The sequence below is a fragment of the Talpa europaea genome, assembly GCF_964194135.1.
Source record: "Talpa europaea genome assembly, chromosome: 9".
NCBI lineage: Eukaryota > Metazoa > Chordata > Mammalia > Eulipotyphla > Talpidae > Talpa > Talpa europaea.
The window spans coordinates 72,836,184-72,862,719 of record NC_140076.1 but is presented as its reverse complement, the minus strand read 5'-3'; the positions used below and the strand labels follow the sequence as shown (position 1 = coordinate 72,862,719).

General features: G+C 47.6%; 1 protein-coding gene across 2 annotated transcripts in view; it reads left to right on the top strand.

The window, feature by feature from the left end:
* TBC1D9B (TBC1 domain family member 9B) overlaps positions 1–26,536 on the top strand; it is a gene marked incomplete at both ends in the record, with an annotated part of 48,412 nt that overhangs the window by 12,969 nt on the left and 8,907 nt on the right. For both annotated transcript variants that reach the window (XM_084242926.1, XM_084242925.1), the window contains 9 exons: positions 6,219–6,447; positions 6,980–7,238; positions 8,639–8,846; positions 11,458–11,670; positions 21,270–21,431; positions 21,726–21,876; positions 22,318–22,532; positions 24,044–24,161; positions 25,250–25,535. In XM_084242926.1, coding sequence (XP_084099052.1) covers positions 6,219–6,447; positions 6,980–7,238; positions 8,639–8,846; positions 11,458–11,670; positions 21,270–21,431; positions 21,726–21,876; positions 22,318–22,532; positions 24,044–24,161; positions 25,250–25,535 — 1,841 coding nt within the window. The remainder of the gene's footprint in view (positions 1–6,218; positions 6,448–6,979; positions 7,239–8,638; positions 8,847–11,457; positions 11,671–21,269; positions 21,432–21,725; positions 21,877–22,317; positions 22,533–24,043; positions 24,162–25,249; positions 25,536–26,536) is intronic.

Here is a 26,536-nt window from a genome sequence, read left to right as displayed (position 1 = left end):
TTGCAGCTGTGCTCATTAAGAATATTGGTCTGTAATTTTCTTTTTTGTGTTGTCTTTGCTTGGTTTTAGTATTTAGAATATTTTTGGCCTCATATAAAGTATTTGGAAGTATTCCTTCTTTTTTGATTTCTTAGAGGACCTTCAGCAAGATAGGCATTAGTTCGTCTTTGAAGGTTTGGTAGAATTTACTTGTGAAATCATCTGGTTGTAGACTCTTGTTTTTTGATTACTGTTTCAATTTCCTTGCTTGTGATTGGTTTGTTCAGATTTTCTATTCTCTGTTCAGTCTTCGATGATTGTATAATTCTAAGAATTTGTCTATCTCTTCTAGGTTATTGAATTTGTTTGCATATAAGTGTTTGTAATAGTCTCTAATTATCCTCTGAATTTCTGCAGCATCTGTTGTGATTTCTCTACTTTCATTTTTTATCTCTTTGAGATTTCCTGATTGTTTTCTTGGTGAGCCTTGCTACAGGTTTGTCTATTTTGTTTATTTTTTCAAAGAACCAACTTTTGGGTTCATTGATCGTTTGGACTATCTTTTTAATTTCTATTTCATTTACTTCTGCTTTGATTTGTATTATTTCTGTTCTGTTGGCTTTTGGATTTGTTTGTTCTTATTTTTCTGATTCCTCAAGCTGAAAAAGAAAGTTGTTTGGGCTCTTTCTTGTTTCTTGATGTGGACCTGCATTGCTGTATTTCTCTCTTAGTATTGCTTTTGCTGCATTCCGTAAGTTTTGGATGGTCATGTGCTTGGTTTTGTCTCAAGGTATGTTTTTAAGTTTCTCCTTTGATTTCCTCATTAACCCAGTGGTCTTTCAGTAGTGTGTTGTTCAGTCTCCATGTATTAAAATGATTTCCTTGCTTTCTTTTGATTGATTCCTAGCTTGATACCTTTATGGTCTGAGGAGATGCTGGGTATAATTTCAATCTTCATGAAATTATTAATATTGATTTTGTATCCCATAATGTGTTCTATTTTGGAGAATATGCCTTTTGTGCTTGAGAAAATAATGTGTATTCTCCTTTTGGGGGTGTGCAGTGCCCTGTATATGTCTGTGAGGTTCAAGAGGTCTAATTCTCTATTTAAAGTTATTATATCCATGTTTATTTTCTGTCTGGTTCATCTGTCCATCAGTGAGAGTGAGGTGTTGAAATTTGCTACCACAAATGTGTTTTTTCCAATGCTTATTTTCAGAGTTTGTAGTCATAGCCTAATATATTTTGGTGCTCTTTCACTTGGCGCATATGTATTGATAAGTGTTATGTCTTCTGAGGTATTGTTCCCCTTTGTCATTATGTAGTGTCCCTCATTGTCTCTTGTTACCTTTTTTAAGTGGAAATCTATTTTGCCTGATATAGGTATGACTGTCCTCGCCTTATTTAGAGTGCCATTTGATTGTAAGATTGTTTTCCAATCCTTTACTTTGAGCCTGTATTCATCTTTGGAGTTAGGCGCATATCTCCTGCAGATAGAAAATTTGGATCTGTTTCCTGACCCAACTAGATACGCTGTGTCTGTTTATTGGTGAGTTCAGTGCATTTACATTTAAAGTGACTATTGATGTGTGGTAGTCTGCTGCTGCCATTTTAATCTTAATTTAATAGGTCCATTTCCTTATTTAGTTCTTCATTTCTGTTGTTCTTTGGTTTCAGTGTGTAAGCTCCTTCAGTGTCTTTGGGAGGGTGATTTAATTAATGTTTGCAAACTCTTTGAGCTTCTCTATGTCTGAAAAGGCCTTTACTCTCTCATCGTATGTGAAGGAGAGTCTTGCAACACAGAGAATTCTTGGCTGGCAGTTCTTCCCTTTAAGTATTCGGAATACACCGTTCTATTCCCTCCTTGCTCATAGTGTTTCTTCAGAAAAGTCTGATGCTAGCCTGATGTGGGTGCCTTTATGTGTTATCTGCTTCTCTCCCCTTGCCTACTTAAGCATTCTTTCTTTGTGTTGAATTTTTAGAAATTTCACTATCATGTCTTACTGACAATCTCATTTTATCTAGTTATGCTGGGATTCCTTTAGCTTTCTGTATTTGTACCTTTATTTCCATCTCTAGGTTTGGAAGTTTTCTTTCATTATTTCTTTAAATAGATTTTCTGTTCTTTTTCTCACTCTTGACCTCTGATATTCCTATTAATCTTATGTTGCCTTTTCTCATGGAGTTGGATCAGTCTTTTTTTTTAAAGATTTATTTTTTGTTTATTTATGCATACAAGAACTGTGGTGTAGGCCAGTGGCATAGGAGGTGAGATGATTCACCAGAGACGGAGTGGGGAGCAAAACAGGCAGATTGAGTGAAATACATTGCTGAGGGGAGCAGTGGACGATACAGGAGAGGTCTGCTGCACCCTGTGGGTCAGCTACCTAGCTGGGGATCAAACTCAGGCCATAGTGGCTGGCAATAGCTTGATAGCACTGAGACTTTAACCCCTCTGCCACCAGGGAGGCCCCAAGTAGGATAATTCTTGTAGTGTTTCTTTATTTTTTAAATTTCATTTCTCTTCTTCTCTACCTGGGTTCTGTGTACATTTGCTTATTCAGTTAAACTGGTTCATAGTTCCACTTGATCTGTTCTACTTCTGAGACTTTCTCCTGAGTTTTTCATTGCCTGTATTTCTCTTGAAATCCTGAAACTCCTTTATTATCTTACTTAGAGCTTCCGTTCATTGATTTCATTTCTAAGGATATTCGTTTTCTGAGTTTTCTTCCATTTCTTTGAATTTCTTTATCATTGCAATTCTAAACTCTATATCTAAACAGGAGACTGTAGCTTCCATGTCTATCAGTTGGGGTCCTGGGGACTTGTCCTCTCTCTCTGCTGTACTGTTCACTTGGAGACTCATGTTGCCATGTTAGGGTTTTCCTTCTGCCTATTATTAGCTTTAGAACCCAACTGTTGTATGTGGGGTTTCCTCTGGGCATGGCCCCTCCACCCTCACTAATCAGGATTCTCACCTATTTGGATAAACTGCTGGCGGGGACTCATGGAAGATCATGAGACTTCTGGCTACTCTGGCCCATTCCCTGAAGTGGGTCCAGGGTCTCATCAGTCTGTATAGATGCTTGCAGGCATCTTGTGGGAAGTCACAAGGCCTTTGTAATTCAGGGCAGGTGCTGGAGGGATCCGGCCAGCAGCATCCCATGGAAGGTTGTAAGGTCTCTGACTACTCTGACTCCCTCCTCAGTGAGGGTTTAGGGTCTCACCAGTCTGGGTGGGGCCTGAAGTGTCCATCAGAACTTTCTAGATCTGGCAGACTACACCAAGAGTACCTCTTCTCTGTGTACTTTGGAGTTCAAAGTATGTTGCCTGATAACACCAGGTAAAAAGGCAAAGAGAGCCAGGCAGGACTCCACTTTCCTATGTAAGCTGGATAATAAAAACAATAACAATAATAGTAACAACATTATTGAATACTTTCCTATATGCCAGGCCCAAACAAATAAAGTTCTATATGATTCATGGGTCGAAGAAGAAATGGAAATTAGAAAATATTTAGAAACAAACAATAATTGGAATACTTATATATATCAGAATTTATGGGACACAGCAAAAGCTGTATACAGAAGAAAATTTTTAATCTTAAATCTTATAAAAGGAGAAGGGACAGAAAATTTGAAAAGAAGAAAGAATGGAAATTAATGAGCCAAGTGTCCAATTCAGTAAGTAAGGAAAAACTCGAGAAACCAAGAAATTAGAAATAAGGACAATAAGAAAGGAAAGAAGTTAAGCAACTTCTTTTATAGAAGTTAAGCAACAATAGAGAAGAGCAACAGATCCAAAAAGAGATCTAAAAAATATACACAAATGTGTGGCAAAAGTTATCCAGAACAAAAGAGAGAATCCCCAAACAAACAATGTTGGGAATGAAACAAGAAGCACCTATAAAAACAGAGTTTAAAAAGAGTGAGAGAGGAGCCTCCCTGGTGGTGCTAGGGGTTGAGCACCGCACTGTGAAGCAATCCGCAACCTCTGCAGCACAAGTTCTATGGCCGGCCAGGGAGCAACCCACAGGGCGAAGCAGACCTTTCCTGTCTCGCCTGCTGCTCCCCTCAGCAGTGTACTTTGGTCAATCTGCCTGTTCTGTTCCCCACTCTGTCTCTGGTGAATCCTCTCACCCCCCTGCATCTCTGGCCTGTATCCCAGCTCTTGTATGCATAAATAAATAAATCTTTTAAAAAAAAAAAAGTGAGAGAGGTAGAATGTCATAAATAGTTTTTGTCAGTAAATTAAAGATTTTAGACAAGATGAATACTTTATTAGAACTATATATTCATTTCCAGTTGCTTCTGTAACAAGTTATCTTCAAACAACATGAATTCATTATATGACAGTTTTACAGGTCAGACACCTAAAATGGGTCTCAAGTGCTAAGATTAAAGTGTTGATCATGTTGTCCTCCTAGAGGCCCTGAGCATAGAGTCCATTTCCTTGCCTTTTACAATTTTTACGGGCCATCTGCTTTTCTGGGCTTTGGCTCTGTCCTTCATCCTTAATGCCACCACTGAGTCAGTCTCACTCCCTCTGTCATCTCATCCCTTTTATGACTCTGATCCTTTTGCCTTGCCCTTTAAAAGGGCCTTTGTGATTATAATTTGGCTCACCTACATAATCCAGGATCATCTCCCCATGGCAAATTCCTTATTTAATCACATCTGCAATGTCCCTGTTGCTTTTCAAAGTCACATTCCAGCTTCTGGGTATTGGGGGTGTGGACATCTTTGGGAGGGGCATTATTTGGCCTACCACATTTTATAACTTAAACTGAGACTCGGGAAGACATAGGAACTGAAATAGGCCTAAAACTATTAATGAAATTGAATCAATAACTTAAAACTTCCACAGTGGTCTTTACAGCCAGGTTCTATCACCCAATAAAATCCCACCTCTGGGAGCCAGGCTGACTCATTCCCATTGGTGGGGACCATGCTGCTGTTTAGAGACCAGTGGAGAATGCAGGCTAGATTATGTGAGCCCTTCTGCTCCCTGCCTAGGGGATCTCCCAGATGCAACTAGAGGGAGTGGGGAAGCAGGGGCTGCCAGCTGAGACCCAGGAAGGTGGCCGGGGGCAGGGCAGATGTCCAGGGCCCACCTTGCACTTGCATTGGCAGGGTCACTTCCTAATGGAATTGAGGTCCAAAGAAGGCGGCCAAAGACTAATCTTTAACAAAGGAGGACCCTTTGCTAGAGCCTTTTTCCCAGATACAGAGCTAGTTCCTACAGGAACATCCAGGAGGCACCAGAGACAGCTTGGGACAGAAGGTATTGATGTCACACCTTCAACAGTTCCAGAGAGAGGCTATCAAAGTACACAGCCCATATTGGGTCCACACCCAGGCTTCTCACTTCCCTTCTTGGCCAAGAATGGAGGAGGTCCAGCACAAACAGCAGAATAGGGCCCAAGCACTAGACTTGAATTCCTTAGTTTATCAGGTAATCGTCTAGAAAATCTTGTGTACCTTTTGAGCCAAGTGTTCTAAGAACCTCTTTTATATCAAGAGATTGGGGGCTGAGCCCAGTGAAGATGCTGGTAGGACACAGCATTGATACACCCGGAGCTAGTTAATGGGCCCTGAGCTGGGTGGCCCATGGTCTTTGCAGTTGGATAGGTGGGCCCTATTGCTGTCTGTCAACAGGGGCAAGAGACAGGAGCCCCCTGGTAGATAAGGTAGGAGTTGGTACCAAACACAGACCTTCTTGATGCCTGGCCATTGTGAGAAAAGCACTCTACCAAATAGTGCCATAGCTTATCCCAGATGGATTAAGAAAGTGGAAAAGAGAAAACCCGCAGATATTTGCTTAAAGTAGTATTGTTGTCGGCTGGGAGGAAACCAGCTGAGTGGCTACAGAGCATGAGAGAGACACTCCCTTTTCACCAAATGTACTTTTCTACTACTTGCATTTTTTTTACCATGTTTATGTATTATATATAATATTAAATTTTATATATGTATAAAATGTTTCTTTAAAAGTTACCAATCCAAGCCAATGGTGATAATAGTTTCGGGAGTTGCTGGCAGTTTGTCCAACCATGTGCCATGACCTTGCACAGGCCAGAGTAGCAGACTGGGTCTTTGTATCCCTGTGGCCCTTGGGCCACTGTACAAGAGTCCTAGGTCTCAATGTCTGAGTCCCCGTACCTTTCTGCTCCCACTCCCGCCCTCTCAACCATGGGAAACCCTAGACCTTCTGGGAACCAGTCCTCTTGTTCTTCTCAGGGCATCATTGCAGAAGAGAACAAGAACTTGCAACCCCAGGGAGATGAGGACCCTGGGAAATTCAAGGAGGCCGAGCTCAAGATGCGCAAACAGTTTGGGATGCCTGAGGGGGAGAAGCTGGTCAACTACTACTCCTGCAGCTACTGGAAGGGCCGAGTGCCCCGGCAAGGCTGGCTCTATCTGACCGTCAATCACCTGTGCTTCTATTCCTTCCTGCTGGGGAAGGAAGGTGAGCTAGGCCCCTTCCCCCAGCCCCTTAACTGGTTCTGTTGTGGCCAGTTCCTCTGCCTTTACCCCCAGACCTCACCTACAGAAAGTTCACTTCTTTAGACTACCAAAATTCTTAATTGCTCTCCTCTCAGCCCCCAGGTAGTCTTGCCCACACACACACACACACACACACACACACACACACACACATACCAGAGGGCCTCCCTTAAAACCGATGCCACCTCAGTGCTCCTGTCCAATCAATAGTCACAGCCTGGCCCTTCACATAATGACTTTCTGCATAAGCCTTGCCCTCTTTCTTTTAAGTCAAGTATTCACGGGCACAGTTGTCCCTAAGCAGCTTAGGTTTTTTGGTATCTTGGGCATGTGCCACCTCAGCCACCTGCTGCATGTCCAGAGTGCATTTCCCAGCACAGCCAAACACACAGTAAATGCCATCCTCAGAAGTGGTTCCCTCAGTGGGCTCTGGAGCAGGTAGGAGTCAGGAGCCCATTTGACCTGGTGGTGTGTCTGTCCCTGTGGGCATCCAGTGAGCCTGGTGGTGCAGTGGGTGGACGTCACACGGCTAGAGAAGAATGCCACCCTGCTCTTCCCCGAGAGCATCCGTGTGGACACCCGGGACCAGGAGCTCTTCTTCTCCATGTTCCTCAACATCGGTGAGACCTTCAAGCTCATGGGGCAACTGGCCAACTTGGCCATGCGGCAGCTGCTGGACAGTGAGGGCTTCCTGGAGGACAAGGCGCTGCCTAGGCCTTCCCGGCCACACAGAAACATCTCGGCACTAAAGCGGTGCGTGGCCCTGGGGCAGGAGGGCTGCCCATGTGGGAAGGAGCTCGGGTAAAGGGGTGGTTGTACAGAACACAGGGAGAGCACCAAGAGATTTTCAGAGGTTCCTGTACTACCTGCCACTTACATGGAGGAGTGCATCCCATGTTATTTCTTGCAGCCTTGTGATGTGGAGGTAGGTGTTCTTATGCTCCATGGTCTCGGACAGAAAGCAGAGGCACAGAGAAGATGAATAAACACTCAAGGCCCCTCAGCAAGTGAGCAGTGGAGCCAGGGTGTGACTGAGCAGCTGGCTGCCAGCCGACCTCCCCACTACATTGGTCAGGACACCACCAGAGACTGCATCCATGATGCCAGGATACCCAGCCTCTATCCTGCGCTGATTGACCACTCTTCTCATGGTGGTACCATAGGCCCCTGGTAGCTATGGGACCCAGGCCTCTTGGGCTAACGCAAAGCTGGAGGCAGGGAGGGGGAAGCCATATGCAGGCCTGTCAGTGCTGCCCTCTGTGGGAATCAGCAGATAGGGGAATGAATAATGGTGGCTAGGGCCACCATTATTCCAGTTTGCATTCCAGCATTCCAGTTTGCATTCCTTGATTGTCGCTCCACAGGAAAGTCAAGGCTGGCTGGGAACTCAGTGGTTCCCTAAACCTGAGTCCTACACCTGTGCTCAGAGACCTCCTCCCAACTAGACCTTTACCTGGGTTCTACCTAGAGGTCATAGCCCAAGCCCAGCTTCTGGAGTATATCTTCAGGACCAGACGCTGTCCACAGACATCATTTATGATGGGAATAAGAGTGGCTTTTGGACTCTTCCTGAAAGGAAGCAAATGGGACTGAGATTGAGGGTCTTTGATGTCCATCAAGATGGGCCCACCAGGCTCTGCTCAGAGTACAGGCAGCCCATACAGGTGACAGCCCCCATGTGGCTAGGGAAGGAAGGAGGGGTGTTTATGAGGACGGAGCTATCATGGGGTGAGGAGCAGAGTGCTCAGCTACAATCTCATATGGACAGGTGAGTAGTTTCCATTCAGCAGAAGCACCTCATGTGTTAACTACTCTCAATACTACCTGTCAGGAAGAGGTCCTTGTGTGGTTCCTAGGTGGGGTTCTGTCCTCCCAGCGAGAAACAGTGGCCTGGGTAGAGGCATTGAGGGTGGGATAGGGCCTCACACACTACCCACCCTCAGTCTGTCACAGGTCATCAGCTCCAGCTGTCATCCCATAGCCCGTGGTCTCAAGGACATGCTGTTTGCTGACCACTCATGCTGGTCGAATGGATGTCCCGTGGCCTTTTTACACACATATTATTGGGCACAACTTCCTCATAGTAGGACCCCAGAAAGCCCCAATCTGAGGTGGAAACAATGGCCCTAAAGCCCCTACCTTGGTTTCTGTAGAGACCTGGACGCCCGGGCCAAGAATGAGTGCTACCGGGCCACATTCCGGCTGCCGAAAGATGAGCGCCTAGATGGCCACACAGACTGCACCCTGTGGACCCCCTTCAACAAACTGCACATCCCTGGCCAGATGTTCATCTCTGGCAACTACATTTGCTTTGCCAGCAAGGAGGAGGATGCATGCCACCTCATCATACCCCTGCGAGAGGTGAGCACCAGGCCCCTGGCTGGGGTACCCGACAGGAAACCCCAGCCCCTCAGGCCTCTGACATTTAGTGGAGGGCGTCTCCCCAGGACCTGCCCTATGGGAGTGGGAGGCACTGAATTCCCCGGGGTCACTTCATGTATCGGGAGACGGGCTGGGCTTTGGTGTGCCAGTAGTGCATGCAGGACTTACAAAACTTCAGGAAGAACCAGCCCTTCCTTCTGGGGCCATAGTTGGACTCAGCCTTGCTCTGGCTGACCTTGGAGGACACTGTCCCCTCACTAGCCCTACCATGTCACTCTGAGGCCACCTCACTGTTCTTCCAACATTTGCCTGTGGTGAGGCTCTAGCAGGCTCATCCAAAGTCAGCTCTCATGGATGGGTTGCAGCTCTCACTGTCAAGGGTAAGGACAACCTCATCTGTAAGATGGAGTCAGCTCTCACTTTTCAGGGGTATTTTTTGTCAGGTCTCTCGAGCTTCCATGGTGATCCATCTGGCCTGTGCTGCACTGATGGGTGTGACAGTGAGCAAGGGTCCCCTCCCAGAAAGAAGCATTGACCCTGGGGTCACGGCAGTTCAAGGCTTCCTTTTCCTTCTGACCTAGCAGGGCAAACTGGGTGTTTAATTATGACAAGCAAGTGAAGTTCTTAAGTTCTAACATACATCATAGTATTTTGATTTCAGTACAACATAGAGCAGTGAGACCTCCCTGGCATTTATACAAGTTGCAGGAGTAGCTGTGAATAGGTGTAGGAGATACTATGCTGCCTCACTTTCCCCAAGGAAAATAAGAGGCAAAGGACTCAAAAGAGCCATAGTTTAGGAGCTCCAAGTTAGGGGTCTCAGAGGTGGCCCCAAATTTATTTTCATTTTTGGCACCCAGCCCTGTGGATTTGTCCTGTACTGATCTGATTGAGAGGCCTGGCAGCAGACTGCAGGCTCTCCACCTTAGAAGATTTTAGGCAGCTCTAGCTGAGCCAGGAAGCAGGACCATCTTAAGGTGGAAGGCTGATCTTACCTCTTGGGACAGGGCTCTGAGCTGATCATGATGGAGGCCAGCGACTCAGCACTGCCCCATGCTCAGCATCCCAGTCTGGGCTGCATACAGACTCTGGCTAAATCAGTCACACTATTTGTGCTCTGGACTCTTGAATGTGTGTTTCCAGACATGTGCTTCTCATCTGTGTGAGAGAAGCACCCCTTCCATCGACCTACTTAGGTGAAAAGTGGAGTTGTCTTTGATTTGACTTGGCCTCACCATTGGTCTCTTTGGGTCACCTTAGGACCTAACCTACCCACACCTAACTCAGTTAGGACCCCTCTTCTGCCGAAGCCAGTGTAATTTAGAATGTCAGTCAGAGCATGCCCATGCTCCATATGGGATTCTCCAAGTCTCCTGGTCATTAGAAGAATCCCCAACTGTGAGACCTTCAGTAGCCTGCCAACCCTTCTCAGACCTTGGCTTACATATACATACTCACATTCAGCAACATGCACACACATACACACATAGCCATATATTGATACATAGCCTCATGTGCACACTCAGCATGCACACACAGCCATATGCACTTGTACACGCACTGCACACACACGCATTCAACGTGCCCTGAACACTTGTGTGTGTACATACACACGTATGTTTGTGCATATACACACATGCAAATGTGCGTGTGTGCATTCCAATCTCACACACATCATACACTCAACATACATATACACACACTGCACAGTGCACATGCATGCCCACACATGCCTATGCATACCCTTACACACCACACTCCTGAACAGACATGCACACAGCACACATTTACACACATTCAAACATACCCACAACCCCACTTACTCTGCTGCCATTTCTCCAGCCTTTCCCTGTCCTTCAGGCCAATCTAGTGCGCTTCTTGGGGTGGTTGCTGGATTTCTGCTGCAGCTCCCCAACTGACTGCACCAGATCAGACCTCAAGTCTGAGGTCTTCACTTAGTTGCTACCTTCCCAGAGGTGCCTTCAGCAAGAAGCAGCCCAGTGGCCTCCCCACTTGTGCTGTCACATCCCCTCAGTCCTGGCTTGTGGCATTTAGCCTTCATGTCTGTCTTTCCCCACCCCAGGATATAGACTCTGCGGAGGCGCCCCCTGAAAACTTGTTCTATGCCCTCTACACCTGTGCTGTTCTGTCCACATGCCTCCATGTCAGCGCTGTACCCAGAACACACACCTGTCAGAAAATGTTCCAGGAACAGTGCTCAGACCATGTGCACAGGCTGCCCACTGCACTTCAGAGGGTGGGGTAACTAGCCATCTAGGGAGGCTGATGAGGACCAACATTGGGCTCATAATTTACATTCTGCATCACAACCTCATGATGGTCCTGCAGGGCCCATGAGCTCTCCCTCATCAGCAGGTAATGAAACAAAACTGAGACATGCACATATCTGGCTCAAGGTCAGGGTCCCCAGGCAGAGTCAGACTATGAATCCAGCCATGTGCAGAGTCCTGTGTCCATTTCCTTACTGTGTCTGAGAGAGGACAACCTGAGGTCTCAATGTGCTCATGTTCACAAAACCATTCAGCTTCTCAATATGCATATGCTCAAGACAGAGTTTTTACCTTCTCAGGTGACCATTGTCGAAAAAGCTGATAGCTCCAGTGTCTTGCCCAGCCCTTTGTCCATAAGCACCAAGAGCAAAATGACCTTCCTGTTTGCCAACCTAAAAGACCGTGATTTTTTGGTTCAGAGGATCTCTGACTTCCTTCAGAAAACATCACCCAAGCAGCTGGGCAGCAGCAGTGGAAGCAGGAAATCTAGCACAGTGGATTCGGCCCCAGAGGTAAGAGGGTCAACATGGTGGGGGTCAAGGCCAGAGGAAGAGGCCAGACAGCCATCACCTTCTGTGCTGGAGCCTGACTCCCAGGATGCTTGTGGAGTCTCGGGCATACAGGTTCCTTGCTGGAATCTGAGTAGAGACCCTAACCCAGCCTCAGTCTGGGTGTCCTGGCCACACACACATTGCCTGAGGTCACAGACCTCTCTATACCCTATCTTGCCCCACAGTCCTGAGAGTCACTGGTGGCCTCTAATAGAAAATTAACAATTCCTTACTATCAAATAACTTGTATTCACATTTCCCCAAATGCAGCTATATTGATACATTTTACAGTTTGAGGTACATGGAGATTGATACATAGATTTCAGCCTGTTAATATATCTCTTAAATTTCTTTTTATCTGTAGATTTCTGCTCCATCTCTATTTCCTTTTTCCCCCCCCTTGTATTTTGTTCAAGAAATGGAGTCATATGTGTCATAGTTTCTCAGTCTGGTTTTTTCTGCTGATTATATCCCCTGGAGGCATTTAACAGGTGCCTTTGTGCCCTGTTTCCTTTAAGTTAGTGGTTAACTTACAGGCCACATTCCCATTCAGTTGTTTGTGCCTTGGGGGGGCAGGTCTACTTGTGGGCAGAATTGAAGTGTCAGTGCTTCCAAGAGGCACGTCACACCTGGCAGTCTTGCCACATGTCAGACCTGTCTGTCCCTGGGGAGCGTTGCCTAGACTTGCTCATTCATTAGGAACTATGAAATGGTGACTCTCCAATTCAGTCATTCCTTCTGTTTATTAGCTGGAATACTCCAGAATGAGAACCTTCCCCTCAGGAGTCCTGAAGCACTGTTCACATAGGGAATACAGAATAAGTCTTCCTTTCTTGCCTTTTTATTCACCGATTTTTTTAATGTCTAAAATTGTTTTCTGATTTTCTCTCAATGTGTTCAGTTCGTTTTTTAATTGTGAACTTGCAGCTTTAAACAACTTAGTGTGTTTCAAGTCATGACAATTTGTATCCTCATTCCATACAGAATGGTTGGTTCCTGCTTCCTTTTGTCACAACCCTGGCCATATTTGATCACTTCCTTCCTCCCTAGTATAATACAATGTGTGTACTATTGGTCAGTCTGAAAATACTCCATGATTAGAAGAGTCCATGTAAAAAGCCACATATCTGACTTCTGCAAAATTCCATAGCTCTGGCATCATGGTTCCCACATTCCTACAAATGGTGATGTCAGAGCTGAGTGGCAACACGTGCCTTCCCAGATCCCCAGGGCCCTATGTAGCCTGGCCTGATAGACCTTTATATGCCTTTATAGTCCTTTATATGTCTTTATTCTGCCCCTGTAGTCACTGCTGAGTAAACTACATTGCTGTGTAGTTTATACTTACTGTTATAGTTGGACTTGCCGCATTTCAATTGCGTGTGGCTACTGTATTGGAGATTTGTAACTCTAATTCCTTCTCAACATGGATTAGAATTCTGTTAATTGTGTTCTCTAAAACAGCAGGGATATGGAAGAACCAGTGTGCAGTGGAAACATTAAGGAAGATTTCTTATAGGAGATTGGGCTTGATCTGGGATTTCAGGGGGTGAGATTGGATTCTGAGAAATGGAATAGGAACAGGAGTGCTGCTGCCTTCACAAGACAGGGCTTGACAGGCCAGAGCATGCACAAATGGGTCCCCTTCCGGATCCTCACTATTCTTGCATTCCCATTAGTTGCTAGGTGCTGTTCCGGGCACTAGAAATAGAGCAGTGGACAGAGTAGACAAAATCCATGCCCTCTTTGCCATGTATTCTTCTGAGAGTGACAGTGAACACATAAACATCTAACAGGTCAGGTGGTGATAGGACCATGGTTAAAAGTAAAGCCAGATAGGGGCCAGGAGAGCAGAGGGAAGGAGGGGTTCTAATTAGGTAGAATTTGGGCAGATACCTGAAAGAATCATGGGAACCAAGCAGAAAGAATGGCAGATGGGATGCAACTGATATCAATGTTGGAGGTAAGATTGAGAGGAAGAAGGGTCAGGTAAAGCCCACAACCCCTTGGAAGCTCTTTACCTTTGACTCTGAGTGCGATAAGAAGCCATTGGTGAGTTTGGTGGTGTTCTCTGTAGATCAGTAGACAGTCCAACAAGCCAAGGATTCCAGAAATTGCTAAAATTTCTCCTGTTCCTTCCGGAAAAGACTGGTCATTGGGCAGAAACGTCAGCAAATAAATCTGAGAAACAACAAGTAAAATTGGGGGCAGATTTCTCAGGCTCCAGTTTATAGACAAACAAAACCTCAGAGAATGGCAGGGCTGCCTAAGCCCAGAGGTTCTGAAACACAGCAAAAACTTCCTTCCAAAAGGGAAAAACTGTCCCTGAGGAAAAGTGTGCTAGGGGAGGGACAGGGGAAATCAAGGACAGAAAAGCCAGACACTAGAAGAGACAGATCTCAGAAATGCTGGCAAGGATGCTCCATCAAGAGACTACAGGAGAAGACAGGCCCTCCAGCTGTGCAGGGTAGAAATCTATCCCATGTAGAAAGCTTAAAGTGCAGAAAAATTCATGTCATGTAAATATGAGCAACAGGGCCTCCCCGGTGGCGCAGCGGTTGAGCACTGGGTTGCGAAGCTGCCCGCAGCCTCTGCAGCGCTGGTTCGATTCCCGGATGCTCCCCGGCCACCGGAGGAGGGTCCCACATGGCGCGCAGACCTCTCCTGCCGCCCGCTGCTCCCCTCAGCAGTGTGCTTCGGTCCTTCTGCCTGCTCTGCTCCCCGCTCTGGCTCTGGTGAATTCTCTCACCCTCCCGTGCTTCTGACTGTACCCAGTGCTTGTATAAACAAAACAAACGAACAAACAAACAAATAAATAAATAAAACATGCCTCTATTAAAAAAATAAATAAATAAATAAATATGAGCAACAGAAACAGACTGTGATCACACTCTGTATGAAGGTATTGTAAGGGAGAAACAGACAATTCTACAATGAAAACGCCAGAACAGTAGTCCCCCAAAGTAGATGAAAATTGTAGTATAATATTTCAAAATTATCTAAAAAGAATTAGAAAAATGATAGAAATGGCTGAACAGTACTATAAAAAGTTTTTGGAAAGCTCAGAAACAAGGTGACTAGTCAGAAGAATAATGTGAAAAGATTGTTGAAAGCACTCAGGAAAGAATTAGGAAAAAAATACAGAAATATTTCAGAAGTGAGTATTATACAAGCAAGGAACACAAGAAGGAATAGACACATGGAAAGTCCAGTAAGGGATTGAGAAGAGATGCGGCAAAATGGAGGTAGGAGGGTAGTCAAACAACTAGAGAGAAAATGTATTCAAGAGAAGTTATAAAGTCAGGCAAAGAAGGTCCTGCATTATGTATAATGCAAGTCCCCCAGAAAAGAAAACCAGAACCATGGAATAACAGATGATAGAAACCACAATCCGAGAAAACTTTTTGAGAATATTAAAAAAGATTTGAACCTGTGTGGTGGAAGAGCATCTGGGAAAATCAATACAAAATAGTCAATACTAAGATATAATGTAGTAAAACTATTGGACTGTAAAGACTAAAAAAATTCTTCTGGGCAGCAAGTGAAAAAAAGACCACTCTATGTTTTGATAGCACAAGTTCATACAAATAAAATCATGTTTTAAAGATAAACCAGAGCCTCGCTGGTGGTGCAGGGGGTTGGGAGACAACCTATGAAGCTATCTGCAGCTTCTGCAGCACGGGTTCGGTCCCCGGGCCGGCCAGGGAGCTACCCACATGGCGCAGCAGACCTCTCCTGACTCACCCACTGCTCCCCTCAGCAGTGTATTTCAGTCAGTCTACCTGTTCTGTTCCCCACTCTGTCTCTGGTGAATCCTCTTACCCCCCACACCTCTGGCCTGTACCCCAGCTCTTGTATGCATGAATAAATAAATCTTTAAAAAAAATAAATAAAGATAAACCATTAAAAATGCTATTAACCAAGTATTTATCCAGCAAAATTACACAGGCAGTCAAGAACAGTATAAATTCAGGGTAGCCGCCCACTGTTGAGGCATCTAATTGAGAACATATTTGAAACAACCAAAAGTGATTGCAGAAGCTTTGACATAAGACTAGGTGCGTGGGGGCAGGGCGGGAGGGAGAGGTGAGGGACAGGGGAGAAATTGCATATATTCAATTGTAGAAGTAATGTGGTAGGTAGCGAGAATAAAGGTGACAAATAGTATGTAAAATATGTTTTGACTATTGACAAATAAAAACATGAAAAAAACACAAATTAAAAGGTATGGAAAGTATAAGAGCTCGCTGATTGCTGTATTAACTGAAAGTAAAAATACTACCTAAATTGACTTTAAAAATACCACTTACAATTATCTTTCAGCACGGAAAACATGGGAGAGGAAAGAAAAAGGCCACTAGCTAATTTCAGCATTGCCCATAGTAGGGAATTGACAGTATAGTAGTAGTGGGGGATTCATTCCAAGACACCCGGTGGATGCCTGCAGCTGCAAATAGTACTGAACTATGTTTTTTTCCTTTACTTAAATGCAAAATTTATAAATCAGACAAAATTTATAAACTAGGCACAGTAAGAGACTAACAAAAAATAATAAAATAGAACAATTACATAGTGTAATATAAGTGATGGGCTTGAACGCTCTCTCAGTATCTTATTAAATTATTGTTTTCAGGCCTCAGGTAAATGGCAAGTAATAGAAACTGCAAAAAGCCAAAGTGCAAATATGGGGAAACTACTGATCTGAAAGAGGGCCTGAGGGTACTATAAAGATAACTTTTAAAACATAGAACATTCTGACAGACCTAAAAAGAATAAACTTGAAAGAAGGGGAAAGGATATAGTGAGGTAATTCTTGAAAATTTTGTTTACAGGTCATCTGAAAAATAACAGGGGTCACTTTGGGAGAGAGAAAGAGACTTAAAGCTGTCCAGCTCTGCGAGCTCACTGCCTTGCCGGGAACACCTGCCTGTCAAGCAGGAAGGGTGAACTGTGAACTAGCGTAGCTATCTTTTTTTTTTTCTTCTTTTGCTCTCCTTATTAAAACCAACTCTACTAAGGCAAATATGACAACTGACACACCATACTACTTTAAAGAGAATGGTTTGATGGCATTTGTTAAATGCATTCCATTTGAAACCATCACAGCTGTGATGAGGATTCTTGTGTAAGCAGCAGAGGGAAGATGCGATATTTGCAGAAGGCACCAGTGCCCCTGCTTTCTGCAAGTAGTGTCATTCCTAGGCCACATGTGGGACCAGGATAGTGGTGACTGCCTGTGCATCCGCATGGCTCATCCTGACATAACCTGTGGGTCACTGCTGCACCCTTCAGCCCCTCGGGCCCACAGTAGGAAATGCTAATTAGCTCAGGTACATTGCCCAAGCTTCAGGGGATCCCACAAAATGTGGGGCCTGGGGTGGAGAGTTTTGTTCCCAGGTGTAATGGCAGGAAGGGACAGTGCAGGTTTTCTGATCCAGCAGACGGGGTAAAGGAGAAGAAAGTCCTGGAGACCTCGGTGACTTTTGCAGGCTTTTATTGGGATTTACCAGGTATATGGCAGGCAGAGGTGCTGGGGGGGCCAAGAGGCTGGCAGGTCTCCCAACCCCCAGCAAGTCTTTACTCTTTCTGCTGGCGTCCCCATGATGCCGCCCTTAAAAAACCCATCTTAGCCCAGGTGAATCCCATCTACATATGCCCACACCCTACTCCAGGTGCGCGCTATCAGGACTGCAGAGTTCCGTCATCTATCCTAATGGTGGGAGGGCAGAAAAGCCCTCAGGGTTTTCTTCCAGACAGTCTATACAAGTCATATACGTTTCTCTTGGCAATAGAACACTGCAGCCATGGCCCACAAAAGCAAAATGAACTACATAACAATATAACAAAATACAACAGAACACAAATAAGTCCAAACAGGGCACCACCCTAGTGGCAAAAGACAATTATTGGCACCAGCAGATGATCCTCCACTTAGGCTGCCGAAGGCACTGCTCATACAACAGAGGGGACCATTCACGGCATCTACCGTCACACACGAGGAGCCATCAGGCTTCCTGGCCTTCTCTGGCTGTGGTCTTGGCCACAAGCCACACCCCGCGTCCACCCCCAGGATGCACTCACTCTGGGATTGGCGATTCTATACTGTTGGGGGTAATTGCCAGCCCTCAGGGTTTCTGTCTGCAGTCGCTCCAACACTCGGCTTTCATAGCCACCAGTGTGACACGCTGCACTCAGGCCAACCCATTGCACAAGCACATGGGTTGGGGATCCAAACTCCACATGCGGCCTCTCTTGGGTCCCCTCTTCGGCTTGGGCTCCACCCCAAGCCACGTTCCCCACCCAAGGACGGGTTCCTCAGCATCTCACCCTCACTCGACAGCGATCTGGGCATCACCCACAGGTATTATTAAGAGACTCAATGGTCTTCAGCATACTTGGGCTGCTTATCAGCCGCTCACGGCTTCTCAATCTTAGCACCAGCTTTTGCTTTTCTAAGTTCGCTTTTCCTCTGCCTGGCTGCAAAGAACTTGGCGAGGGCTTCCTCCCTCAGCCAACTGTGGGCTCTTATACCAAGGCCCACTGGCCAACCCTTGATTTTTTGTTTTTTTTAAAGATTGATTTATTTATTTATACAAGAACTGGGGTACAGTCCAGATGCGTGGGAGGGTGAGAGAATTCACCAGAGACAGAGTGGGGAACAGAACAGGCAGACTGACAAAATACACTGCTGAGGGGAGCAGCGGGTGCGACAGGAGAGGTCTGCCCCCCATGTGGGACCCTCGCCAGCCGACCAGGATCAAACCGGCGCCGCAGAGGCTGTGGATAGCTTCACAGTGCGGCACTCAACCGCCTGAGCCTGCAGGGGAGACCACATGCCTTGATTTTAAACGATACCATCCACCCTCAGGGTCCCCAGAATATAACAACCTGCCAAGGTTCCTCTGCTTTCTGGCGGGATTGTTAGTCCATTAGTCCATGTTCATCGGCTTTTCCCTTTGTCCACACTGGTGAGCTCCGAATCGTGGTCCTTTCTTCCCCGATGATTCTTGTTGCCTCGGGGGTCGTCGGCTGGTCCTCTTGGGGGTCTCCTCCTCCAGGCGAGGTCTCATCCCATAGCTCCCAGACCTTGTCCATCTCTTGTGCCGCCATGACAATGCCCAGCACTGTCACAGGTATACACAGTCTGCTACTTCTCAGTCCATCCAGGTCTTTGGAGGGCTCCATACCTGTCTGCATGGATCATCTTGCCAACTTACGCCAATTGTAATGGCAGGAAGGGACAGTGCAGGTTTTCTGATCCAGCAGATGGGGTAAAGGAGGAGAAAGTCCTGGAGACCTCGGTGGCTTTTGCAGGCTTCTATTGGGATGGTACATGGCAGCAGAGGTGCTGAGGGGCCAGGAGGCTGGCAGGCCTCCCAACCCCCAGCAAGTCTTCACTCTTTCTGCTGGCATCCCTGTGACTCCACCCTTAAAAAAAAAAAAAAACCCAGTCTTAGCCCAGGTGAATCCCATCTACGTAAGCCCACACCCTACTCCAGGTGCCCGCCATCAGGCATGTGTTTAGGACCGCAGGGTCCCGTCACCTATCCTAATGGTGGGAAGGCAGAAAAGCCTGATACTTTCACCTTACCCTACACCAGGTAATGGGGATGTGCTGCTGGCAGAAAGGGAAGTGTCTTCTAGGAAGCCAGTGACCGTTATCTACTCAAGTCATGTTTCTACGTGTAGGCACTCAGGTAGGTAACTGAGGGGGAAATAGACAGACACAGGTGCTGGCTCTGATGCCCGGGCCAGACCAGCTTCTAGCACAGGTCATTGTTCATGGGCGACAACCACTGGCACCTGCAGGCAGAGCACATTCGGCCCAGGGACCATATGAACAGGGACAGGTGTCAGTAATCACACACAGATGCCACTGCTTCTCTGAGGAGATGGGATTACCACCCACTGTGATCTCCGCCCTGGGGCTGTCAGGCTAGGCACTTAACCTGCTCACCCTGCTAGCAGATGAGGGCTGGGAACAGGGGTTCCAGAAAGAAAGTAGGGTTTCTTTTCAGGCCCTTGTCGCTGATGCCCCGTCTACTTCTGCCAACCCCATATTGTTCCTCTTGCCCTCTGCTAGCTGTACAATGGGAAAGCAGGTTTCCAGACCCCTAAACTAGGGTATCCAACCTCAGGGAGCCTTGGGGACAGTGATCAACCAATAAAGGACCTGGGAACCCCTATCTTCCGGGGGCCCTTCAGGTACAGTGGACAGAAGCCTGAGAGGAAGGGGACTCCATTCCTCAGCAGTCATTGAGGGCACCTGTGGGAGGGAGTGCCTCAATTGGGGCCCTGCTGGATGATCAGGCCTGACGTCACCTGTGCCTGCTCCACTTTTCCTGTGCAGCTCATGCTTCGACTCCCCAGGGGAGGAGAGGCTAGGGGGCCAAAGCAGATCCTAGTGTTCTTTCCCAATAGTCCCAACCTGAGCCAGTGTAGGGTAGGTAAAAAGTATCAGGCTTTTCTGCCCTCCCACCATTAGGATAGAGGGCGGAACCTTGTGGTCCCGAATGCATGCCTGATGGCGGGCACCTGGAGTAGGGTGTGGTCCTATGTAGATGGGATTCACCTGGGCTGAGACTGGGCTTTTAGGGGCGGCGTCAGGGGGACACCAGCAGAAGCAGAGAAGCATGAAGAACGACGAGAGCAGCAGAGATTACCGGAGAGCCCAAACAGAGTGAAGACTTGCTGGGGGCTGGGAGGCCTGCCAGCCTCCAGGCCCCCCAGCTCCCCTGCCAGCTGTGTACCTGGTAAATCCCAATAAACAGCTGAAAAGCCGCTGAGGGCATCAGGACTCTCCTCCTTCACCCGTCTGCTGGAATGATGAAGAACCTGCTCCGTGTCATTCCTGCCCCCTATAGCCTGTCACTGTTGAGAGTGGTTGAGTATGCAGGTGGGCCCTGTGGAGACAGCACCACTATGGCTGGGGGCCTGAGGACACTTACTGCAAATGCCACCAGCACTATCCTAGCAGGGAAGGTGCCCCAGGGAGGGCACCAGGAATGGTCTCCTTGGGGTTTCTTCTCTCCTTGGCCCTGACCTTACTGAGAAAGTGTCTGATAAGATGGGCCTCAGAACCTGTTCCCATGAGAGACTGTCCTGCATGTGTGGGCTTGGCAATGGGAGGACAGCATAGCTATCCCGTTGACCAGAGAGGCGGTGGTCTGTAGCATGGTCTGCTTGGCAAACCCAATGCTGCTTTCTCTACTGCATTTGCCCTCAGGGACTCAGGTCCAGGTCAGGTGTCCAATGTGCACATTAGAAACCCCAACGGCAAGGGGCCTCCGTGGTGGCACAAGGAGTTAAGTCTCAGCACTATGAAGCAATCCACAGCCACTGCAGCACGGGTTTAATCCCCAGTGGGGGAGCTGGCCCACATGGTGCAGCAAACCTCTCCTGTCTCTCCCACTGCTCCCCACTCTCTCTCTGTTGAATCCTCTCAACCCCCTCTGGCCTACACCCCAGCTCTTGTATGCATTAAAAAAAAAAAAAGAAAGAAAGAAATCCCAAGGGCAGCTCACTCAAGGGCACTTCTCCTCCCATGTTGTATTTTCCAGTCTTCCCCAGCATCCCATGAGGCATTGGAAGAGCCGGCCAGTTTGTCCTCACCCTTCAGTGGCCGCCAGATCTCCCGTGCACAGGAGGCACCAACCGCTTCCAAGGGCCTGCTTAAACTCTTCCAGGGCAACACGCACATGGAGGAGCTGGGAGCCAAGGGGGTGAGTCTTATCCTCAGCCCTCAGAGGCTGACGATGGGCAATACAGGAGAAGGGAGAGGGGCCCCCTGCCTGACGTGCTTGGAGGCACTCCCTCTGCTCTGGGAGGCATCTTCCTGATGTCCGAGAGAGGTGCTATGCGTAGCCCAGCCTGGACTCCTTGCAGTTTTACTATGAACTCTGGGAAATCCAAGTTGACCAGTCCTGCATTGTCTGGATGGAAGAGGAGAGGAGGACCCTGTCACTTGGGCCTCAGTACCCAAGTGGAACCCACAGCCCTGTTTGCCTTTCCCCTAGGCCAAGGAGAAGATGAAAGAGGAGTCATGGAACATCCACTTCTTTGAATACGGGCGCGGCATGTGCATGTACCGCACGGCCAAAACGCGGGAGCTGGTGCTGAAGGGCATTCCTGAGAGCCTCCGCGGGGAACTGTGGCTCCTCTTCTCAGGTGAACTGATGGACCTCCCTGTGGCAGCTGGGCTGACTCCAGGCCAACTTTCTGAGTTGGTCAGCGGGGAGCTGCCAACCCTGCCAGTGAAAATGGGTCTCTCAGCTGTAAGGGGGTTGTTGCAGGGCCCATGGCAGGAGCAAACCAAGCGTGGGGCACAGTCACCATTGTGGTCCCTTCCTACCCACAGTAGGAGGTAAGCAGGCCCTCTGAGGCCCTGTTTCCTCTAGACAAGCTTTGACAGTGTTCACACTCACCACTTGGAGGGTTTCAGGAAGAGGGCAAGTCAGCCATTGCAACTTGAGTGGAAGCAGGAGCAGTCACAGGGGAACCTTCACCTTACAACAGTAACAGACCTGAGTTCCACCTCTCTTCTGTGGTGCACTGATGTCTCTCCAAAGTTCTGAGAGAAAGAGACGCTTGCTACCCATGTTTTCACAGGGGCCTGGAATGAGATGGTGACCCATCCCAGCTACTATGCTAATCTGGTAGAGAAGTCCATGGGGAAGTACAGCCTGGCCACAGAGGAGATCGAGCGAGACCTCCACCGCTCCATGCCCGAGCACCCTGCCTTCCAGAATGAGCTGGGGATTGCTGCACTCCGGCGGGTGCTGACTGCCTATGCTTTCCGAAACCCCACCATTGGCTACTGCCAGGTAAGGGGACTAGGCGGGAACCCAAATACATTTCTCAGCAGAGGCCATCAGGTCCCATGGCCCTGGACCTGACTGGTGGCCTCAGTCCCTGTGCCCCCAAATGGAAGCCCTACCACAGAAAAAGACACTTCAAAACAATGATAATTATTCACTTATCCCCATACCGTATTAAGTTGCCTTCTATGTGCTTCTGGAAGCATTTGGTTTCTGTGCAGGGGTAAAATTTACCATCTTAACCATTTGTAAATATATAGCAGCATTAAATACATTCACACTGCTGTGCAGCCATCACCACCATCCATTCCCAAAACTTCATCTTACAAAGCTGACATTCTGTATCCATTAAGTAGCACACCCCTCATCCTCCCGTACCCTCCACCCCCTCTCAACCACTCTTCTCCTTTGTATTTCTATGAACCTGACTATTCTAGGTATCTCATGTAAGTAGAATCATACAGTAAGAGAGAGCCCTTTTGTGACTGGCTTATTTCACTTAGCATAGTCTTCTCCAAATTCATCCATGTTGTAACATGTTGCAAAATTTTCCTCCTTTATAAGCTGAATAATCTTCCACTTTATAGATATATCACATTTTGTTTATCTGTTCATCTGTTCATGACTATTTGGGGTTTTTCCACCTTTTGGCTATTGTGAATGCTGCTGCTATGAACATGGATATGCAATATCTGCTCACATCTTTTCACTTCTTTTGGGGATATACTTAGAAGTAGAATTGCAGGATTAAATGGTATTTCTGTTTCTATGTTTTTTATTGAATTGTCATAGTGTTTTCCATAGGAGCTGCACAATTTATATTCCTACCAGCAATGCACAAGGGACCCAGTCTCTCCAAGCCCCCACCAAACTTGCTTTTCTGGTTTTGATAGTAGCCATCCTAATAGTGTAAGGTACCATCTTGCACCTTTGATTTGCATTTCTGGCGACATTTGACTTTAAATCTAATGGACATTTCATCAGTCAGGTCAAATGGCTTTCTCTACCCCCTCGACCGCACGTGGATTTCAAGGCACCACAGCAAATCCACTTCCTGGAGAGTGAATGTTCCACATGACCAATGCGTGGAAAGCCAGTGTATTAGCTTTAAATAATTTTGAAGATAACTTCTGTTGAAGCTTTTCCTTTTGAGCCTGCTATCAACTGAGGCTGTGCCATCCTAGTCTTGCCATGGCCTCCCTGTAGCCATATAGCTATGTGCCACACAACTTGCCTACACGTCCACCTGGACCAGCGTGACATCTTCAACACCAGACACTGCTCTGCAGAAGTGCGGCATTCACGTCCACACTCTTGACTCTTCCAGCGCCTGCTAGCCCGATTAGGGTGACCCAGCTGACTATTTTGTCAAATTGATTTCCTGCAGATCCCCTTTTGGCAAACTGCCAAGTTGGGTGGGCCAGTTTGTCATTATGGAACTTGCTTGTGGGGCAAGGGGAGGGCTTTACTCGGTGGCCAGCTCTGTGAACCTCCCTTCACTGTCCCTGTGCCCACAGGCCATGAACATCGTCACCTCAGTGCTCCTGCTCTATGGCAGCGAGGAGGAGGCCTTCTGGCTGCTGGTGGCTCTCTGCGAGCGCATGCTGCCTGACTACTACAATACCAGGGTGGTAGGTGAGTGCCAGCAGGGGTGACAGCCCCTCATCCAGCTGCACAAGCATTTCCCCCACAGCTATGCTGCTGACTATACATAGAAATCCTCACACAGCTGCAAAGTAGAGAGCCAGGCACAGGCTCACCAACCACCTGACCCAGACTTGCAGCAGATTCCCCAGTTGCTGATAGTGAGAGTTAGAAGTTACACATTTAGTGACTTTTAAAAGTGCTTGGGGCCTACATTCCCATCAGGTCAAACTCTTCTTAAACTTTTTTACTATAGAAAAACATCACAACTAGCATGTATAGTACACCCGCTATGTACCTCCTCTTCAACTGTAACTTGTGGAATCTGTGTCATGAAGTAGAAATGGGTTTGCAAATGTATTTAATTATGTGTGTGATTAAGATGGTATTCTAAGATGCCTTCATGTATTATTTTTTGGAAGGAGGCGGGGAGGGGGATCTTTAGCATCATATCTGTTCTCAAGCTTTAGGACAGGATACACAGAAGCCCCTGCAGCCATGGTTTAATCTGATGCATCTAGGGAACAATTTTGTATTTCCCCAAAAAAAATCCAAGTCTTTTTTTTTTTAAAGATTTATTTATACATACAAGAACTGGGGTACAGGCCAGAGTTGGGGGGAGGTGAGAGGATTCACCAAAGACAGACCGAGGAACAGAACAGGCAGACTGACTTAAATACACTGCTGAGGGGAGCAGCGGGTGAGACAAGAGAGGTCTGCTGCGCCATGTGGGTTGCTCCCTGGCCTGGAATCGAACTCATGTTGCAATGGCTGGCGATAGCTTCATCGTGCTGGACTTAACCCCTTGCACCACCAGGGAGGCCCAAAAATCCAAGTCTTATGAATGAAATCATTCTTTTCACACAATGGTTTGGAAGCTGTAGAAAGAAAATTTAACAGCTTGCTATTCATTCTTGTTTTCTCCACATACCCAGCCTCTTTAGCCTCGGTGTGCGTGGAGCTGTCCAGAGATTGGGCAGGGCCTTAGCCTTAGGCTCTCAGGCCCCACCTGAGGGTGCACCTGAACCAGAGCCCAGGGGTATGGGCTCACAAGTCAGATTCCTCTTTCCTCTCCCTAGGGGCCCTGGTGGACCAAGGCATCTTTGAAGAGCTCACAAGGGACTTTCTACCCCAGCTCTCTGAGAAGATGCAGGACCTGGGGGTCATCTCCAGCATCTCACTTTCCTGGTTCCTGACCCTATTCCTCAGCGTCATGCCCTTTGAGAGTGCCGTGGTCATCGTTGACTGCTTTTTCTATGAGGGCATCAAGGTGATCCTACAAGTGGCCTTGGCCATCTTGGATGCCAACAAGGAGGAGCTGCTGGCCTGTGTGGACGAGGGCGAGGCCATGACCATCCTGGGCAGGTGACCAAGCTGGCCTCTCAGGGGACAACCTTGGGTTCTCCCCAGCCAGCATTCAGTGACTGTGTCCACCAGGAATCTGGTCCTGCTAGATCCAGGGAGCAGAAGAAGCTTCCTTCCTAGTGGGGACAGAACAGCACTAGGGCAGCCATAAGACCAGGATAAGAGAGAATGGGAGTGGGCCAGGGCATGCTGGGCTGAGGGCTCCTATCGTGCATAGGAGGTGGCTAGAATAGCAGGGCAGCTGTTGTTTCCATAAAACAGGCCTGGTTGTGTTTTCCTGAGCTCAGGCACCATGCTGGGCTTGCCGTAAGAGCTAAAGGAGCTTATACCCACTGTTTACACCTATGTCTTGGGGTCATCCTGGCCACCACCTTTTCCCTCAACCCCACTTCCTATCATGGATTCTGGGATCCAGCTGTCCCTTCCCACCCTCCAATGCCTCAGTGTAGGCCCACAACACCCCTGCAGTGTAGGCCTCATGCCTGCTTAGTTATAGTTTTCCCTGCACTAGTTTCGCCCACTAGCATCCCACAGCATTCTTTCTGCTGTCAGACCCTGGGACACGAGGTCTCCCCCTGCTGTTGGTATTTCTCTGTACACAGGAGCTGAGTCCTCACCTGGCCTTCTCACCTGGCCCTGAGCTCTGTACAGTCCCATCAGGCTGTGTGCACATATTTGCCTGGCCTGGAAATATGTCCCGGCCACCCAGGACAGCCAGGGATGCTGCCACTTGCCTGCTGAGCCAGCTGAGGTGCTGGTTAGCATTCCACAAGGTTATCATCTCCCTGTTCTGGACGGTGCTAGCTCTTTGTCCACAGGGAAGACTAGATATAGCCCACACCAGAGTCACAGAGGATTTTCATGCCCCTCCCCACACCAGACAGATGGATGGGCTCCTCCTCATGAGTGAAGGCCTCCCTGGGGATGGAGCCCTGACCAGAGTAATGGGGGGGAACCAGCCACCTCTCCCACCTTAGCTTCAGGCCCAGCCTAGAGAGCCT